The following is a 21,559-nucleotide window of genomic DNA, read 5'->3' on the forward strand; positions in this document are numbered from 1 at the left end:
CTATGGTTTTGCAAATCTATTTTAAATCAAGGGATTGTAGCTAGATTGACCTGTTTATTGCCTGGTTTGAGCAGATGCTGCTGTGGTGGCTGCAGTTGCGACTGTGGAGACTTCTTCGTGTTTTTTGTGGGTGTGTCTGTCGACGCCTCTGCTGCCGCTGATGGGCCCTGGTTCTCTTTGGCGGAGCTCGTCTGGTATGGGAGCCCGGGAGCGGGACTGTCCGTCACAGACAGCTGTGCATCCTGTTGTTGCTGCTGTGTCTGCTGTTGCTGCTGTTGTTGCGGCGGCTGAGTTTGACGCTGCTTCGGCTGACTGCCACTGAAGTTTGTGTCAGAAGAGTCGAGCAGGAGGTTCCTGCTCTGCGGGCGAACCTTTGGAGGTGTAGCGGTGGCTGGTGTGTTAATGGAACGCTGTGACTTCAAGTGTTGTGGCGGGGCAATGGATGTCTGGCGAACAGGGTGAACTGTGGTGGGTGGTGTGGCCAAAGAGGCGGGGGTGCCTGTTCCTGTGGCTGTCTGAGAAGTGACTCCCATCAGGTGCTGCTGCTGGAGAGACTCCTGAGAGGAAGACAATAAAGTGGCAGAGAAGGAAGAACTTGTAAAGAAAATTAAGGAAATGTTTGCTGTGTAGAATATGAACACAACCAACTTTGATTCCCCCCACTGGTGAAATCCTTTAAAACACAAAGCAGACAGCAGTGCACATGAATAGGCCTACCCCCCACAGCTATGGCCCAGGGACAAATATGGCTCATTTATCCACAAACAAAAAATTATGCCGTCTGAATCATTTGAAAGATGCTATAATTACAAAATGTTGCATTCACAGTGATTTGTATGGACAGATGGACAGAAAGAGAAGAGGATGGATGGTAGCCAAGGCAACCTTTCAACAACACTGAAAGTGCTTTACATTAGAAAGGCATTAAGATATAAACGTGATATCTGAAGGGACATGAAAGAAGTCTGCCTCTTTCAGCCCAAGAGGTCTGGATGGCCAGAAACGTGTTTTGTACCTAAACCATTTAGTGCTGGATGGATTGATGGATGAACAGATGGCTGTATGTATCTATAGATAGATAGATAGATAGATAGAGAAATAGATAGAGCACTGTCCTGACACAGCGTACGTATTAATAAACAGGAGGCTTGTGGTGTTTGTTCCATCAAGGCCCACGCAGCAGGACAGAAATAGTCAGCTAAGACTACATGAATGTGTCATTAAACACTTTTACAGAGCTATGCTGTAGTAAACTTATCAGTGTGATACCAGATCAGCACCATCAAGTCATAGTTTCATTAAAAATATATTCTGTTAATATTGTGTGTGTGTATCGTACGTTTTTGACAGTTTTTACTTGTTCTACCTGCACCTTTATTTTTACTATCCTCGTGCTGCTGTAACAATGTGAATTTCCCCAGTGCAGAACTAATAAAGGCCTATCTTAAAAGCTTACATCTCCAATGCCTGCTCCAGGCTTAATAGTAATTATCTATATAATTTTATGTATATAAAATAACTTGTCTCCATGGTTGATCAGGTTTTACTGGAAACACTCAAACTTAGGTTTCCAGTATAGATTCTGAAACAGTTTAACACCTACGCCCAGGCAGATGCAGTACGCAGAGAGTTAAAGTACGGTATGATGATATGTGCAGTATCAACAGTTCAGACACTCTTTTCTGCCCTGTTGACCGACACCTAGTTTTCAGCCCAGCTGAAACAAGGACACACAGTATGACTGATGTCAAGCACCCTACACAGTTCAGCAGAGCAGACCAGCGAACCATCCTGTTGCAGTGGGCTGTCTGTAGCACGACAATTGTCCCTGCAAGTGCCCTCACATTTCTGTTGGATTTGCATATCCCACTGCTCATGAAGAGAGCCACTTTGAAAACAATTCTTATTTTGTTGAAATGTGAGCTTTGTCCTGCAGTCTGACAATTAAGTTTGAAAAATAAACAGACAAGCAGGAGCTAATGAATTGCAGCTAATCTGATTCAGGATCTGAATTCATGCATTCATTTTATTTTTGTTAAAGAATCAGGCTCTAAGTTTGCTGGGCAATTTGGTTTGAAATAGGGAAAAAAAAAATCACGCCTTTCCAAGAAAACTGAGTAAAATTTAATCTTTGTTGTGACTGTCAACACATTTGTAGATAGAGTAGTGATAATGTTGTGTTTCTGCTGAATTTGAGTGATGGCTATACAAAAATGAGGGACATAAGATAGAAACTCTACTGATATGTTTGAATTATAAAAGCAGAGCTCAATTTGGGTTTTACTGTAAAACCATCAGTAAACCCAAACCTTCATGTAGAGATTTTTTGTTGCTCAATACAACTTGGTTTTAAAGTAAAATGCAAAAGCTTTAAAAGGGATGTAAATCTGAAAACAGGAAGCACCATTTCTAAAAACTGCGGATGGCTGAATAATGACAAAAAAGTAGCAAGCCAATAAAGTCATCTTAATATCTAACTTCTTGCTTATGACAACTTCACAGAACTTCAAGAGAACCCAAAGCAACTCCTTTAGGCCTACAGATGAGTCTCAGAGAGGATGAATCCTCACATTCAATTTGCATGCCAGTTAGAATCATACCAAAAATATTTATTACTTTTTGAATAAATCTGTAAAAAAAATTGTTTTCAGGCTCCTTTTATAAGCTGAGGATACAACCACTGTATTCAGACACATTGACAGTTTGGTCCAATCATCTAAAACTAATGCAGTCTAACATAACAGGCCAACAGACAAATCACTCACTGGCGTAAAGGGGGTGGATAAATTAAGAAACTTCAGTCTATATAATGGAGCTCAATTAACTGACAATTGACTTACTGTGACAAGTCTGGCAGCCAACAACCCAGGCAACAGCCAGAGCCAAGCAATGAACACATGACAAATACTTTTTAACATCAAACACAGAGAGAGATCAATGCCACAGGTTCAAGTGGACAAAACAGAATGAGCAACTAACATGATCAGCAGTCTGTGAACAACAAGTTCTCCACCTGGTGGTGCTCTGTAAAAGACAGCACCATTTTGACTATTCTGCCACAGCCCACAATAAATATGGAGAACGATTTCTGCCTTGATGGAAGTAGTCCCGTCCAGGTTATACATTTGACAGGCAGAGAGATGTTCTGTGGTTACAACTTTAGGTTTACAACCTAATATAGTTGTTTCAGTCACCTCTTTGCTTATAAAATGGCTTTCGACTGCTTTTAACAACACACTAAATCACAGATTCCCACACAAGAGAGGTGTTGCATGCTCGGATACAGACATCAAACACTTAGTATCTTTTATAGTATGGGATCCACTTGTCTATATAAAATGATAAAGCTACAGTATATTGCACAGATCTTACTTCCTATATTCATTGAATATTTGCATATATATATTATTATATAGATATTGGTGAAAGTGCACCTTCTAAGCTTCAGAGAAAAATACTGCTGCATATAATCACAAACATAAAACGGTCTTTCTATAATACTGAATGAGTGAAGACAGGTGAGACATTCCTACCTGCACCTGCAGTGACAGCTGGTGCCAAGCGTAGTCATTGCTGTGATTCTGCCGGGTGAAATCGTCGCTGTAGCTGTGTGAGTGCACGATGCTGGGCTGCACCAGACTGCTCTGTGACCGCAGGCCGGACAAGTCCTCGCTGCGGGAGAAGGCGTTGTTGCCAAAGGCTGGCTGATAGTCGTGGTGGCCGTTCTCGGGCTCAGGGGCGAGGAGGAGAGGAGGGGGAGGCTGAGACTGAGCCGGGGAGTTCTGGGCAGCCAGATGGAATAGTGGGTTCTGGAAGGACAGGGGGAAGTGCATGGCTGCCGCTGCCTGCTGCTGCTGTTGAGAGATGGATTCGGTGGGCCCCCCTATGTGGCCCATCTGGCTCAGCCTCAACCCAGAGCCCGCTGAGCCTGCCGGCATATGCCCTCCCATACGAAGAGGACCGCAGAGGTTCCCGAAGCTGTGGCCCAGGCCGGCGATGGAGGCTTGAGAGGAGGTCAGCATGTCTCCAACAGAGTTCAGATTGGAAATGCTGTTCATACGGGAGTCCTGAAGATCCATCATGGACACACTTTTATTCACACTATGGACCTGATGGAAATGACAAAAACATTGATTGTAGCTTAATCTGGGAATGGATTCACATATTGTTTGTGACAAAGAAAATACATGTGCATTTAATTCCATTTTTGAGTGTACAGTAAACACACATCTACTGGCCAGTATTCTGCTCCTCTCTACAGTTTATTTCATTTTAATTTTAAAGTCCTAATTATATGTCTTTTTGTAAAGAAGGGGAGGTCATATTGCACTGGTGCCACCTGGTGAGCTGGTCAAGCTGCTCAGTTGTCCTTAAGAATCCACATTCTTCACAAATATTTTAGAAACTACAGGTACTGGATATTTGGTCATCATAATCTGTATATTTTGTTATTTTGATTATAAAGCCTACTGAGGCCATGAGCTTTGTGCTCTTGAGCTATACAAAAGAACCTGACTTGATTTTGCTGGACTTTTTGTTGCCATGTTTTTCTTTTACATTTAGCAACTTTAGTATTTGATTTAAAAAAAAAAAATCTTACATTTCAACCAAATTAAATTCCATCTTTCATCAAATTGGACATCATACTTAAACATGGCTATGATGATTAAATAATCAGTAATACGCAATTATTTTGACTTCTAGTTTGACCTTAATTAACTCTTAAAATAAATTTTAATCTTGCTTCATCTATGTTTAAGATATTTAAACAAAAATAAGCACAAATACTTGCAGAGGTGGCTTTAAAAACTGCAGAATATGTAAAGAAATAAACAAAGAGAACCAGAGTGAAACAAAACCAATACATGACTGTTTCACTTTGCACCTTTGGATCAGGCTCGGTGATGTCCGAGCTGCTCGTGCAATAAGCAGGGCTGGATCGAGCGAGTGGTGGGCGAGTCACGTAGAAAACCTCCCTCGACGAGCGGAGGTCTCGTTCTGCCTGTCGCCTCATGTTCAGATTAGATGAGAGGGACTCTACAGCTGAGACTCCCGTCGTAGGAGAAGGCAGGCGAGAGATGTCTATTGAACTGCAGACATATCAAAGAAAGATAAAGAAATATATTGGTCGGTTTTGTAGCACGGGGGGAAAGAAGATAAATGAATAGTTTATAAAACTAATAGTAGAATCGTTCTTTTACTATTTTAATTTCACAGTGAAACACATCAAGTATGCAAAGCATTCTGTGCACTGACAATCATTTGTACTCAGAGTTAGTTAAGTTTTTCAACCCATGCATGTGTCTATAATGGTGTGCAGAAGTACACATTTTATTATGTACCAGTTACATAATGAAAGATGTGGAAACCCTGTGAGGAGAAGTGTGACTCCACTTTGTCAGTCCCTTGTAACCTGATAATCTCTGGGGTTGGAGCTACAGTGGCAGGTGCTTAGGTTTCCTCCTGTTGGTTTGAACTTCCAGATGTTTGATCTCCGTCCTCTCACACCTGCCCGCAGGATATTAAAGTCCTCTTCATTCAACAGAATGTTTATGGCTGCAGGTGTTTGCCCCAGCTGACTACTACTTGGTAGGAGGGATTTATAACAGTAAACACAAAATAAGTGCAGTGAAGTCCTGTGATTTTACTGCTGTTTTTCACTGCTGCTATTTAAACGGTTATGCTGTAATGACAGTAACTCTCTCTTGACAATAGCAGAGTCCTGAAATGAATTAAAGCACAGACATTTGGGGAAGAGAGTGTGGAAATAATTGGTGCCAGCAGTTCCTGATAGATAAAAAAAAAAAAAAAAACTATAAAGTGAAAACACACCCGTGTTTTGTTTTGACCTACTGACTTCTCATTTATTGTGCATTCTTGGCCTTTTTATGTGTTGCTGTTAATTAAACTCATATGAAAGTGTAATTCCTCTGTTTAAGGCCACATTCACATCTAGTCTTCAGTCTTCACATGTAAAAGCATTAGTATTACTTTTTTTGGCACACAGAGGACAGGAGAACAGTCTTTTTTAATATGCAAATTCAATGTCATGTGTAGAAACGATATGAACAAAGGAAACCATGCAAAGGTGTACCTGTTTAAGTCACGCATCATAAGGCTTTGAAAGTCAGAGGACATGAGACGATTGAAGGATGGCCGTGAGAAAAGTCTGTCCTTCGGTCGGTCTGGCTGGTGATTTGTGGGCATGTGGAGCTGCGGGTTCCTCAAGGCGACGCTGATGTCATTCAGCAGCCGTGGCAGGGGTCCGAGCTTGAGGATAGCATCCTGCAGGACGAAAAGGTTTTGAAAATCAACATCAGCAGCTCACAGGCTTACATGCCAACCTTTTTTCCACCAGGAACCATTTTACTGTTGCAACAGTCCAGACAACTGCAAGGAGGACACAACCAATAATGTAATAAAAAAAAAATTGTCCCATTACCTCCTGTTCTGATGACCTACTTTAGTTCAAAGTCATCATACAGTTGTTGTGGGCTTGAGGGAGAAGCATAAGGAAAGATGAATCTCAGGCAGACTGTTCAGCCTCAGATTCATCTAGCCTATGATCTTAAATCACTATTTTATATTACCATTATTATGATAATAAAAAGCGATGCTCCAGTACAATCTGCTGGATGGATCCGAATCTGATTTTTGGTATTGGTCTGATGACTAAATCCTATTTGTCATTAACGTTGTTTTAAGTTTCAGCTTTCAGTCATCAGTTAATTTTGCTCAGTCATAAGCTATCATCTTAGCTGATAATAACTAACTGCATAAAATCCCTTTTAATGTGATTGTTACCAAAAATGTATTCTATGTGGCTTTCCAAAGAGAACATTTAGAGAATTTTCTGTGCTTCATATTTAATTTGGGGATAAAGAGAGCATGGTACTGGATATTGGATCAGTACTCAGTACTGGCAAAGTACCTCATGTTAGGTGTCAGAATGTGTATTAAGAGAGAAGAAATTGGATTGGTGCATCCCTAATAATGAAACTATATTTCAGAGTTCTCTGCAGCCCAGTAACAAACACCACATTGCTTATTAACTGTCAGTGCCCCACAGGTTGAAAACCTCTGCCATCCACAATATGATTCACTTGTTCATTCATGAAATTCAGATGTTATTCATAAAACACAGAACACATCAATTAAAAGGCACACACTGTTCCATGTAAGTCTATGAACAACAACTTTCATTATGGTACAACTACAGGACAATTTCAGTGAGAAACACAGGAGCTGAATATTAAAGTATTAATTACATTCCAGTTTTAATGAAATTCAGATCATTTTCTTCCCATGTCAGATAGAAAACTGCAGGACCTAATTTTCCAACAGTCATTTTTCAGCTGGAGAATTAAATCATATTAAATGTTAAATTTAATGTTCCAGCAGCTCATCATGTTATTCCACCTACCTTGCTAAGCTGGCCCATGACTTCCCACAGTAAGCTGTGGAGCATGGACAATTCTCTGCCGAGGTCAATGTAGCCCTCAAACCCTCCGGCATTTCCTCCGGTGTCCATGTTGGAAATCTCATAAAGAAACTGTTGCATGGAGCCCCACTCCATCTCTAGGAACTCATTCATGAAATACATGTATTCCTCCTTTGGTCCAAATCTGCAGTAACAATAATGACAGCATACTTGAAGAAAGAGAAGATGAACACATACTGGACCATGTACTGTGGATGTAATGTTTACACTTCAGGAGTTCATCTAATTTCCTGCACATATTCATTTTCAGTGTAAAATCTGTGAGAATGTTTAAATGTCTATTTTTATCCCAGTAGTTAAAGCCTACCCTTGTTTATATAATTGAGTGCCCTGGTCTGTCATCATCCGAGTCAGCGCAGGTCTATCTTTGACTATCTCAATTTAGTCTATAATTACAGAGTTTACCATCATGTTTTGGGTATTTTTAAACATTTTTTAATTATCTATTATACAACCCTAACCTACCGAGCCAACAGAGAATGGTCTGAAAGTTTTTCATAAGCTCAAACACAAAAACCTGATCATAACTGGAAAACAAATAAAATCCATAACTAATGTTCACTGCGTCAACTGCGTTTCACAGCCTGCATCAGCACATGGAGCTGAGTCATTTGTCATCATATGACTAAAATATACCATTTCTGTCACATGAAAACAGGTGGACGTACATGAGGTAACCCCTGTCTCAATGGTTTCTCTGATCTGCCTCCAGCTGTCCACTGACTCCTGGCATGCACTTGAGATTTCTGGACCATGGCTAAAATTAATTACATTTACATGTACTAAAATGCCGCCAAACTCATGAAATTGTTTAAAACGCCAAAAAACTGTCAGTAAAGACTAGAGTGCAGGTAGGAACAAATGTGTCACCGCTGAAAGCCTTGGAGATCACTGTGAGCGAGTAACAGTTTATGCTTTCACAATCAAAACTGCCAGCCTCTCTTTCCAGTATGTTACTCTGTGACATGCATCGCACCTCACACACGCGTCAGCGTCTACAAATCTAAATATGAACTGAATTAAATGAATAGCGTAGCTGTTGTGAGAGGACAAGTGATGACAGACTCACTTGCTGAAGCTGGCCAGGTTCTGCATCACCTTGGCTATGAGGGTGAGTGTGCGGGACACGCGTTCGGCGGGATACTCCTGCATTAGGTTGAACAGAGAGGGGGACATGATGGCTGGGCACATGAAGCGTAGAAACAGGGAGGAGCTGATGAGGCTGTCAGCAAGATCCTCTCTTCCACGCTCAGCACATCTAGCTCTCCATGAGGCGAAAACTTCCTTCAGCTCCCGGGGAAAAATGCTGAAATAAGAACATGATTTTATTTCCCAGTGTCAACGAGAACAGCAAGATAAAATAGGAGACTAAAACAGATGGAAAATGACTGGTCTTACACGATGTTGATGATTTCACTCATCACATGACTGGGGAAAACATCTAAATAGTAAATTCTAACGTTTTATACTTCTGTTTCAATGGTAGAGTTTGCCAAAAAGAAGATTTTATATTTTTGCCGCTTTCAAGCCAAAAAGTTTTGATAAAGTTGTAAACATGAAGCTAAATTTGAAATTGAAACCTTAAAAACATGTCAACAACAACAAACAAATAATGTTTTTTCAAATTAAATGTATTCATTTCCATTTTATACACGTCTTTTCAGAATTTAAAATCTTTTTCCCCAAAATTCTGTAACTGTTTCAAGATCAAAGTTTTATTTCATTTTTTAAGCTTCAAATCTCATTTTTCAGCCGACTGTTTTCCCTCCTCTGGCGTAGAGGGGGTCCCATCAACAAAGAGGCTGCGTGGCATTGTGAATTACTGCACAACAAAGACAGCTGAAAGATTTGCTCACTCATGCTGCCTTCAGGAACTTGGGAATGGTGAGAAATTTGTGATTGGTGTAGACCAAAATGGACACCAAACAGAGAGTTGCAATTTAAACCCCACATGACGGCAATAAATACCAATACAGAACAGATACATTCACACAATTTTCAGAGGATTATAAAAGGGGAAAAAACTCACCAGAGAGAGTTGATGATCTTGCAGAGTAACAGCTCACAACACATGCGAAGGTTGGCTTGATGGTCAGCGAGGACCGACGGTGGGACACGCATGGGATCCACCTCACAGTTCTCCTCAGACTCATATAAGGCTCGAATGAAGTCACCTGCAGGTTGAAGATGACGTTGTCATTATTTTTCCCAAAATGCATCATTATGCAAAAAGTTCAGCCCTGAATTACTTTAACAGATGCCATCCTGCCATCATAGAGGACATAGTTGAGCATGTGCTCCTGTCATTTCTCTTCTTACGAGAAATTTAAAAAAGAAAATGATATCTAAGGTACTGCGAAAGATGATTATGACAACATACAAATGCTAGTATGAGCCAAAATGTGAATTACCAATTTGTTAAAAAATAGCTGTTTGGAGGAAGTCAATAAAACTTAAAAATCTTTTTTTTTTTTCCTCATTGTACAAGAAAATAAAAGAATGTATCAGCATTTTAATTTGTGAAATGTTGTTAAAGCACAGTTCCTGTTTGCTGATGTGACATTTAGATTCTTAGTGTTTCTAAAAATGCCTTTACTACAATAAATTAATTTGAGAAAATGTCAAATAAATCAAAAATGTAGATCAAACTGTTACAAAATATTCGATTTGTTTTTCATTCAGGTACCCAGATATTATGCAGCGGGGTTCATCCACAGTAGCCTTACCTATAGCATCTTTGAGGTATCTGTGACCTATCAGTTTGAGGTACTCTTCCACAGCCTTTGTTGCTAATGTGTTCTCCCGAAAGATCAAGTGCTCGCGGTCCATGAATCGATCCACCTCGCACATTGCCATGTCGGAGAGGAACTCCTGAGAAAAAATGATACTTTCATCTCACTAGAGTGTACACAAAGTAAAGGAAATAGTTCTTATTGCAATGAGATTGTACAGAGAGCTAAGAGATGTGAACAGCAATGATTTATGAAAAAATAATATGTAATTTGGTTACATGTGACCCCTTGTTTACCTTTGTCTTCCCGGTGCTTTGAAGTATGTGCACCAGAGCGAACGCCACCTCCTCCTTGCTTTTCACACTCAGTAGCGGCTCCAGAACTGCACACAGTGTTCGGTAATTGTTGGTAATGTACTCTGCAAACTCTTTGTACAGCTCCATCGGGAGGATGTTCATTGTCTGGTAGCGAGACTTGACACGTAGTGAGGCGTTGATCACTTTGGCACTTCCAACACCACCGCTTTTGGCCAAGACACTGGACTGTATCACCGGGTACCACTGCTCAACAAACTGCCGGCCTGTGATGCTGGAGATGGGGATGCTGACAAGGCCAAGATATGTGCTTTTCTCCTAGATCACCAAACAAAACAACATTTTTTTCAATTTTATTTTTAATACCTGACGCACACTGAAATGTTTTTTGTCTTAGTACTGTCTTTTTAAAAAAACAAAACAGAATACAATACCTTGCGTCTTTTTTTGTCAGTTTCCTTGTAGAGGTGTAAACGAAGGCTACGAATGGTAGGCAAATTGTTAAATTCAAAATGCTCGCCCCAGAAGACGGTGTCGGTCCGGGGTTTGCTGGTGGTGCGTGCGTACAGCATGTCATCCAGACACAGCTCGCAATAGTAGCGTTTCTTAGCCGGAAGGTCTCGAGCCTCAATAATCCACAGTTTGAGCACATTGTCCACCCGCCTGCTGTTGTCCTGAAAATGACATGTGGACTTCTATTACTGCATTATAACAGTCCTTATTAACATCAGTTCTTAATGGTACACTTGTGATGAAAGAACAGGTCAACAGAAATAATCTGTTGACCTGTTCATCATCATCACTTTGAGTAATTTAAAATGAAAAAAATCTATTGTAACTACCTTGTTCGGTTTGACAGCTCGTTGCAGATTTTCAATCCACTTGTCTCTCTCTGAAGCCGATCGGCAGGCAAAACATTTTGTCCCTGAACTGGTGGTCACCTGAAGACAAAAACAAAGTTTTAGTATATCCGTCATTATGAAACATGTAATATGTGGCAACAACTAACAGGTTTGTTTTTTCACTATTAATTAATCTGGTAATTCTATTGCTTTTCCTGATTAATTGACTTGTCCAACTGATAAGAAGATAATCTCTTAATATCCAAGACAATGACAATTAATCGATTTAAAACAGGTGCCTTAAATTTCTCATTTTAGAGGAACCCCTAGGACACTTGCAGTCATATCAGATTTAATGTATTTATATGCATCATTTTAACAAAAAAAAATTAAATTGGTTTGTCGGTTGAAGATATATAGAATTAATTTTTTTTAAAATCAAGTAGTAGGCAGGTGAATCCAGGGAGAATGACAAGGTTAAACAGTACAACACACCTCAAAGCAGTACTCTTGTCCTAAAATGCTAGAGTGGACAGGTTTTATTATGGCATCCTCATCCAGAACTAGGTCTAGAGCCTCTGCAGCGCTGCTAGGAGAAAGTAGGGATTCATGGGAGTGGGATTCTTTGAAGCTCTGCATCAGTCGTGTCCTGGTGAGAGAAGAAGGAGGGATTTATTTACTTTCCCAATTCAGACTATCATTGGTCTTCATATATTGATTATATTGGTCTTAAAATAAACAACCCAGAAAGGCTCTCATATAAAAAAAAAAATGAGTCACTCCTGCGATTTCAGTATGATTCTTGTGATCTGATCCTTTTGTAATGAGTTTGTGGAAAAGTTAAGACTACCAGATTTTCAGTTCTGGCATTTGCAGTTTGGTCTGTTGACTCGACACATGACTCATCCTGCATGTTAGGAAGTGTCTCAGTTTGGGCTGGAAATGCAGTTCTTTCATTTCCTATAACTGCACAAGAATTGAAATGTCAATATAGTTTTGGTAATTTTGCCTCCTGTTGTGTAAACCAAGAGAAGTGGATCAGTGGAGGTAATCTAATTTGAACATAATTTCCCTAAATGGAAAGCTTTGAAGAAGAATAAACTGAAAATGTGGAGATCATCAACACTGAAAACATGGCAGTAGGAGTTTGCATCATTTTTAAAAAAAATGGCTCTCTGGAAGGGAATTTACTGAAAAGATAATAATAAAATAATAAAATTGATGTCACATATATGTCTTTGCATGTGTGTCAAGTACATATGAAGCTACAGTCAGGACAGTTATCTTAGCATTAAAGCTAGAGGTTAAAAAAAACAAACAAACAAAAAAAACAGCTAGCCTGGGAATGTAAAAATAATAATAGAGATTTTTTCACATCCAGAACAGGCAAGCTGTTTTCCCCCATTTTTAATTTGTTTATGCTAGCTAAACATCTGCTAGCATCACCTTAATATTGAACAGACAGACAAATATGATAGTGGTATCAATGTTCTCATCTAACTCTCAGTGAGAAAATGAACAAGCGTATTCAAGAAAATGTTGAATTATCCCTTTAAGATTTTCTGAAACTACTTTTGAAGAATGAACTGAATATGGGGAGCTCATCTGCACTGAAAAACTGGTGCTAGCTTGCTGCTTTCTTGAAGGAAAGCAAGGGCTTGAGGCAGAAAGGTGCACCAATTTAAGGCCAGATTTAATATCGGCGAGAGCTGTAGTGAATCGTCTAGTTTGAGGAGCTGACGGCGCCACAGACAAGTACATGAAAAATGTTTTGGTAAACCGACTTGGCAGCGAGGGTAGAGCAGCTGCGTTGGAAAGCTAGAGTGTGAAGTTGGACACCGAGGGTTTATAGCAAAGTCAACTTAACACTACCGAGTGACTTAAGTGTGTGTGGGCAGAAGTCAAAGCAGGCTGTGAAGACAGCTGTCTCAGGCAGCGGCGGGAGCTGGAGAACGGCTGTGGTTAGAGGGGAAAGCACACCAACTGAGGCTGAAAGTCCCTTTTAACCCTGGCACCATTAAACTACCCCCACCACCACTTTCAGTGGTGCCTCCACAAAACCCCTAGGGTCAATATATAATTCATTTTAACATTTGAACTGGTTTCTGCATTGGCACTTACCCTGCATTTTAGAACAAAGGATTTTTACATCCATAGCTAAACAACACATTTCACAACTCCAACCATCGGACATCCACACCTGCCCTAAAAATGTCTATTATGCATCTCTCGTGGCAGGAGCAAAGTGTAACGTCAGCATTACATTTTTATTTTCTGCCTCCCCCACTCTACATCTTTACATTCCCCATATGTGCATCGTGACCGGATTGTGTGAGGATTGCATAAAATTTTGATCACAACGCAAGCCAGAATCTATCGGGATGTGACCGGGACAGGAAGTCAGAATACAAAACGAGAAAAAGCCGTCATGAGAGCCTCTAGAGCTGCAAGCTATCACGTAACAGAAATCACACTGAAACAATAAACGTAGGCATAATGTAATTCTCGCAATTTTACTAGGATGTCCACTCAACCTTTGAAATTTTAAAATAACTCTCCTGACAGCTTTAGATTGTTTTTCTGTTGTGCACACATATTTATTTAAACAGGCATATTTGTGATGTCTGCATATCTATCTTTCTAGACAGATATGAAGTCAGCATGCAGGCATTCCTCTTTTCAACAAGGCTGTTTCCAAACGGCCTTACACCTGTGATATGACAATACATATCTACACACCTTACACACATACACCTTTTTCTTTCACGTAATGATATTGCCCTTGACATCTAATAAGCTCTTTGAAGCGTTCGCTTGGTCAGTGTTACACTCACTTGTAATACGTCACAGCGCTGATAGCACAGTGATGGGATAAATTGTTTTGTGGTGTTGTTATTAACATAAATCAAATTAATATCTTTAGTTGCCAACTGAGCTGTCCTTCATTCAGCGGGGTATTGCTTTTGTCAGCAAACTGACTCAGTAACATTAGTTACACAGCAATACACATTAAGTGCCCCTGCACTGGCTAACATTAGCCACCATAATCTACAGGTCTTACCAGACCTAGTCAGGCTTTAGCAAGACTCCTGTGTTGCAATGAGCAAGTTTTGTTTCAGTGCAGTGTATGAATTCAGTCAAAAGAGTAATGTGATATTTCTTCTTTCAAAAGTTACTTAGTCTCACTCGAAAAGGGTTTTCAGGTTATTTCAGTATGAACCAAATTACGGGACTGAGATTGTCCTTCCTAAAGCTAAATGTGAAGCCAAAAATATATGATACAAACAGGGCAATTTCATGCTTAAAATAAGAACATAAGAATTGCCATAAACATTATCAGTACCCTCAGTACCAAATGGAACATTCTGCTTTATACAGTGCACTATAATTAGATATGTTATACTATACACAATAATTATAGTCTACAATCAACTTGTCCCAGAATAAGAGGCTACTGTGAAATTTCTGTTTGAGCTGTAGCTAGAACATAGCTGAAATGCAGCTTTCAATGGCAAAAGGGACAAACCTACCCATCCCAAGAAGAACAGATTTTATTGTTGCTGGCTGAGAAGTATACATGGATAGGCTTTTATAAGTTACATGTTCTGTGTATGTCATATTTGTGTGAGGCAAAACTGGCTCGGTGGTTAACACAATCACCTCATTATGTGACTTGATTGTCCCCTCTCTTTCTCCCCACTTACTTGTCACGAGGATCTTCACTGTCAGTTATCAGAAAAGTCAAAAAAAAAAAAAAACTAACAAATGTTTATGACCTCTGACTCTTTGGAGTTGGAGTGCAGTTAGCATATTCTTCTTGGGTTTGTGTGGGTTTCCACTGGGTGCGCCAGCTTCCACCCACAGTGCAAGATCATGTTCCAGAGGAGCACAAACTGTATTTATTTCTGTGTTTTCTTTTGTCTTGATCGCATAATTACTGTATGATCGCAACATGCATGTAACATGTGCACCAATTATAAATAATTACAAGATTAGAAATCTAAGCATTTAAACTTACTGCTCATGACAAGAAAGTCTGGGTAGCTCTGAGATGATAATTGTTTTACAATAACAAAACTTCAATTTAAATTTATAAATGTTATAATCACAAGGAAACGCTCATAGTTAGGAATGTAGCTGCTCGACCTGTGATAAACTGGCAACCTATTTACAATATTTTCTTTGTCCCAACACATGCTGGCACAGGTTCCAACCTTCACATAACACTGTATTAGAAAACAGTCAGTATTCCCTTTAATTATATCAAGGCTTTAAAAAGCAAATGTTACTTACCTCTCTTGGTCGGCACTACGAAACCGGGGCAAAATCATTTGTCTGAAGCTGCTGGTCCGGTCCAGTTTGGGCTGACTTTTGGCCCTCTTGATGGAGCCCTTCAACCTTCGATTGAGAAAACTCTAAAGATTCATCAAAGAGAATTAGAAAAAAAAATACAGTCCATAAGAGTAGAGTAACAACACTTCCCTCAACTGTATGAATGTAATGCAATAGAAATGCCCATCATTTACTAGCAGGCTTAACTCAAAGCTTAATGTATTAAAATAAGAAGGTGTTGATTCTCCTTTAAGGGAATTTAACATCAGACTGGGCCAACAAAAAGCCAACATGTTTGTGTTTTCCATGGGAGCAGAAAGCTTACATATGCTTGACAGGTCGAAACTGTACTCACCGGCTGTCTGAAGGGCTGTGGGGTGGCATTGGGAGGGGTTTCCATGCTTGACTGCCTTACAGAGGCAAAACTTGCCCTGCGAGATTGGTCTGTGAGAAAATAGGGCAGACATTAAGTCATTATACTCAGTTGACTAATACAGGTGTTCATTTTCCTAAATGTGTTACCCTTTTTTGTCCTATTTGAGTTGGTTTTTTTTTCCTGCATCTGGATCAAGATACAGCACCAAAATACATAAATTGCATTATGAAAGATCACGCTGACTTTTGGATTATGCCAAATTGCTCTGATTATTAGGATTTTGACGATGAACTGCACAAACTCTCGGTGAGTCAGACTAATCGGCTGCTGAATTATGGATCTTTCAATTTATCATGTTGCCGTGGGGCTGTCGCTGAGTACATTTCCATCAGATTTTGCAAGATTTATCTTTGTTTGTGCTCATCTAAATTAGACAGCAATTAAACAATGCCTTCAATGATTAATGTCAAATGGGTCAAATGGGTTAATGTCAAATGGGTCACGCGTACCTTTGGCAGCCAATAACAGGGAAAAAGGGGCTCATCTTATTATATTATATTTATATTAAGTTTGATTGACATAAAATTGTCAATGTTGGCTTACAAAGTGCTCTTGAGAGATTTTGAAACAACATGTGGCCACAAACAATATTACAAATTTGATAATGTAATAAGAAAATGGCAAAAATGTCCTCCTGAAATAGGTCACAAAAGAAATAGAATGCATCATTACTTCATAATGAGTATAATGGCTTAAATACAATGTGGACTCATTATTTAAGTGCTTCAAACTTTTGTTTTCCTTTTCTTGTAAATTATTCAGGTGGTATTTCTTGATGTTACTGTTACATTATCACTAAAAAATACTACATGTTGCACCCTTTAAGAGGACAAAGCCCACAGCTAATTTTCAGATCAGGGCAACATTTTATTACATTTTTACATTATCTTTTTCACAGCCTGTGTTATTACCTTGCAGATGTTTTGGTCACATTCAGAAAGGGAAATAGCATTCAAAAAACTGGACATACACGTAGTAATCACAAACAAGCTATCAGCACATCAACAGTGCAGAATGGAAGGTGTAAATGAAGCTCAGCAACAAGGACAGACAACCACAGCGTCCAAATAACCACACTGAGCAACACTGTGACATCCTGAAAGACATTTAGACGGTATTCATCACCGTTTCACTGGAAAACTTTTTGTTATTCACGCAAAACAATATGACGCAAAACCCACTGTGAAAATAGACTGGACTCCTCTATAGTGGAAAGATATAGCATGGTATAATGAGTCATCTTGAAGTGTACTGCCTTTGTCTGACTTGTGCAAATTCTAGAACATGGTGGAGCTATAAAAGTATAGACAGCTGTCTGCAGAGAATCAGTTTTCATGCTTTTTCTACATGACTGTGTGCTAGAGAAGAAAGACAAGGCTGATGCACAGGAGCAGAAAAATCCACATAAATCTCTAAAATCCTTATCTCTCTGTACAAATAACAACAACCAAAATGCAAGAGGGGATTTTATAAAAAGCAGAATGAAAGAAAATGTGCCCCATGCCACTCCAATCCCCAAATCTACAAGCTTAAAAGCAAATTTATTCCTCTTTCCTCCCTTTTCTTAAAATTTTAAAATTTCCAAACCCAGTTCCTGAAATGTGAATTGCTGCCCATGTGTATGATTTGTTCAAGCAAGACTAATGTTTCCCCCTGTGAGTCAGCCTGTCAGAGTTTATTGGGCAGGGTAAAAAAAAAATAAAAATGGGGATGTCACTGCTAGTTATCTGGCTATATTCATGAAGAACAGTGACAGAGTAGTGTGGATGAGCTCCACGTTTCTGTACAAGTTGTTGTTTTCGCATTATTGAAATAACAACTCGTTTAACACATTTCTTTGATCAATGTGACATGTTGACTGCTCTTGGCAACCACTACAGCAGCCTCCGTGTCACACGCTACTGGTAGATTGGAGCAAAATATAACAAAATAACCCCTCCACTTAACAAGAAATCATTTAACATGCACATGTGAATAAAAAATAAGCTAAACCAAAACGACAATTTGGTCTGACTTCTAGTTAAACAAGATTCCAGGTTAGGGATGAAAGCATCCAGGCCCTCGCTTGAAGCCACAGATGATTTTCTTTTTCTTATCTGTGATTGTAAAACAAAACCACGTTCTATTTCACTGTAGTCACATTGTTAGGATTTTATGATTTTTTTTAAGTCTCTTCTCAGAATCAATCAGAATTGCCCTTCATGCGTTTTATCCTTTAAAGTGTTGAATAAAATGTCATTGATTCATGCATAGGTTGGTTACTGAAAACCAACAAGATCACGTTTGAGAGGTCGACTCTCGTTTCGCTCCTATATTTTTGTCTGTGATTGATCCGTGGGAACAGTTTTTTTTTTTTTTGGAAATTACCCGTTACCCAAAGGAGCTGTTTTCCCTCTTTGCAACAGAGAATCAAGACACTCTGTCATCCTGTGATTTCCTCGCTCCCAAAGCCTGTAAATAGGCTACTCTCCAGGTTCTATTCTGAATCAAATGAATTGTTTGGTATCCATGGAAACAACTCTGAGGGCTTCTACTTGAACCGTAGAAGATATTGGCACACAACTGCACAATACAGATGATGAAAAACCCTACGTTACATTCTGTAAAACAGTGTGTTTCTGGTACTTTACGTGAAGGACTGTAGAAAATATCTTTTTTGTGTCTCATGTGGGGCTTGAATCCTGACATCTTCTCAAAGGCAAAGCCACAGCAAACTGAGTGCAGAGGAGTATTTAGCATATTTCCAATTTTTGACATCACTGCCACCAAGACGGTAACCTGCCTCATGCGGTCCTCTAACTAAACGTGACATATTAAAACACATGGATGTGTTCACATGGGCTGTTCTGAATGTAAATTGCTGTCAGGATGGAGTGTGTGGGTGGAAACAGCCTCTAGCTAACTGATACAGAGGGAGAGAAAGACAGAAAGAGGAAGACTGTGAGTGGGTGTTGGAGAAACATGCTCAACCTTTACCATATATGTCTCTATTTATACACATTTGGTCACTTTGTTTTAAATAAATTGAATTAATTTTTTCACAGCACTGATTTTTTTTTTGTTACAGCTAGAGAAAGCATGCAGCATCTGCCACCACTCAAACTAAGTGATTGAGACATAAGCATCCCTATCAAATACAATCTATAAAATTGTTTTTTTTAAGGACAAAGAAATCTTCCAGCAGCTGTTCATTTCCCAAAAGATGCACGTAATGAAACGTCAGCTTTCAAGCCATGTCACATAATCAAGCAGTTCTTACCAAAACTACGATTAGGGATGTAGGCCTACTGATCTGACATGCCGGATCAGCATCAGGATCAATACTGTCCTCTTTGGGCAGAATGGATATCATATGTATATGTGACAAGACTGAACCAAGTTAAATGCATTTATTTCACCAATTTTATCACTAAGTTCAGGGTTTCTGCTGTGAGTTACATTGATTCAGTCTTAGCAAGATATCAACTCAGTCTTTAGCACCAGAGCTATCTCTGCAGTCAATTTAGTAGTCAATGAACAGTAGTCCATTTAAAAAGCTGTGCCTCTGATAATGGCCAATGGCATGGTCAATGTGAACAAATAAAGGCTAGCTCCTGGTTAAAAAAACCGACCTGTTACATAAAGTGTAGGCCAATTAAGCATAACTCTACCACTACAGTATAATAGAGTCACTCGAGGAGTATGTGTTAATATCTCAGCTAACTGTAGTTTGTAATAACATATGTGCCAACGGATGACAGTAGCTACATTTGAAACAGTCATGGGGGTCTCATTCACCGCAAGTAACTGAAAAGGTTGAAACTGCTGCTCAATTTGTATTAGCAGCATAATGCAGTAACTTTAACTGGGTAAAGAAGAAAAGGAAGGATTAAAACAAGTACTAATAAGGAAATACAGGCAGGGGGCACAGTCTCTGCACATACAGACACTAACACACACTTCTAGAGGTTCATAAGGAATGACTGAGAGAAATTACTTTTCTGTGAGTCTATATATGGGTTGTTTCTTAGGAGATCGCTGCCTATCATACCTTTAAGAAACTGCTTAAATAGTATAAAAGCACAGCATAAATTAACATGCTAATGTTTAGCATTTACTAAAGTTACCATCTTAACCTAGTGTGATAGCATGCTGCTAATCAGTATGTCAAGCTGTACAGCTGAGAATGATGCAGTAAATACACAAAATTTGGGCCTGGACAAATTGAAATTCTGATATGATGATGATTGAAAACTTACATCTCATCCTGAGGGGGGACACTGTGGTCTGTGTCACAAATGTCAATCTTTAGGTGGTGCCAGATAAAATATCAGGGGATCCCCAAAGTCAGTCAGAATTATTGTCTAGGGACAAAGGGACTAAACCGACACTGGGATCCAGACAGCCATGCTGTTAGCTTGGCTAAAAATCCCATTTAATTCTATACAATGTGCTTTACAGACTTTAAATGTAGGGGCAGGAGAGCACTGAATTCAGATCTGTGCTCAATGCTGAGGATCTTGACCAGTTTCTGAAGAGAACAGTTGGACATGTCCTCAGTAGTGCCTGTTTGTTGGCTTTCAGATGCACTTTATCAAAAAAAAGACTGAAGACAATGTGAACAAGTTTTCACGCGTATTACAAAAACCGTTAACAACCACGCACAGTTTCATTTGTTCGGAGAGTTATCTTAAAGTTTGACAGTGTAGCAAAAGTACGCTACCTTTTGAGGCAGTGTCTGTCAGTTTGTTTCATGTCACCTGTGAGTCCCATTCAGAGTGATATGAGGGCCTCATGAGTTACGAATCACGATTCATTCAAGGGTGGGAGTTGAGCCTTCTGGGAAAACTGAGCGAGCTCTATTTTGTTGTGACTGTCCACACTGTTGATGGCGCAGTTCATTGTCTCTTGGAGTGACAGCATTTCCGTTAACAGATCATACACACACACACACATATACGCAAACACTTACAGATAGACAGACACACACACATACACAAGATCTTGTTATGTCTGGTCTGGAGCATCCGACAACAAGGAGCCTCTGGTGACTCACAGACAGTCCTGCTGGGGCAGATGTCGCATTCATGTCATACGGAAGTCTCCGTAATTGCCACATTCCGACTAGTAAATACTGTTCATGTCAACAACCACCTGGTAATTATGGCTGGGAATGCGCTATTTTCCAACAGCTCCAATATGTCCATAACATAAGTCAATATGTCAAGGTATATTAATTAAATCCTAATTTAATACTTGTGGTCATGCACAGTATGCACACAAACCGAGCAGCCATGTATTACATACATGGACAAGCAATGGACATCACAGTAGAACAATGGTGAGGCAACACTCATCTTTCCTTTACATCAGACTTTTTAACTCTGCCTCTGAGATCTGTAGATATGCAATTCACCAAGAAG

The 21,559-nt window shown here is 39.6% G+C and overlaps 1 protein-coding gene across 6 annotated transcripts in view; it reads right to left on the bottom strand.

The window, feature by feature from the left end:
• Positions 1–21,559, bottom strand: part of LOC124074422 (ras/Rap GTPase-activating protein SynGAP-like) — a 39,720-nt gene that overhangs the window by 11,071 nt on the left and 7,090 nt on the right. For 5 of the 6 annotated variants that reach the window (XM_046417342.1, XM_046417344.1, XM_046417345.1 and 2 more), the window contains 14 exons: positions 16,077–16,165; positions 15,683–15,804; positions 11,885–12,038; positions 11,390–11,488; positions 10,982–11,242; positions 10,530–10,865; positions 10,228–10,372; positions 9,531–9,675; positions 8,571–8,807; positions 7,424–7,625; positions 6,095–6,285; positions 4,886–5,090; positions 3,534–4,109; positions 51–557 (listed from right to left, as the gene is read on the bottom strand). In XM_046417342.1, the coding sequence (XP_046273298.1) occupies positions 51–557; positions 3,534–4,109; positions 4,886–5,090; positions 6,095–6,285; positions 7,424–7,625; positions 8,571–8,807; positions 9,531–9,675; positions 10,228–10,372; positions 10,530–10,865; positions 10,982–11,242; positions 11,390–11,488; positions 11,885–12,038; positions 15,683–15,804; positions 16,077–16,165 (3,269 nt within the window). The remainder of the gene's footprint in view (positions 1–50; positions 558–3,533; positions 4,110–4,885; positions 5,091–6,094; positions 6,286–7,423; positions 7,626–8,570; positions 8,808–9,530; positions 9,676–10,227; positions 10,373–10,529; positions 10,866–10,981; positions 11,243–11,389; positions 11,489–11,884; positions 12,039–15,682; positions 15,805–16,076; positions 16,166–21,559) is intronic. The other variant, XM_046417343.1, reaches the window with a different exon arrangement.

Source organism: Scatophagus argus, chromosome 17 (genome assembly GCF_020382885.2).
Source record: "Scatophagus argus isolate fScaArg1 chromosome 17, fScaArg1.pri, whole genome shotgun sequence".
Classification (NCBI taxonomy): Eukaryota; Metazoa; Chordata; class Actinopteri; family Scatophagidae; genus Scatophagus; species Scatophagus argus.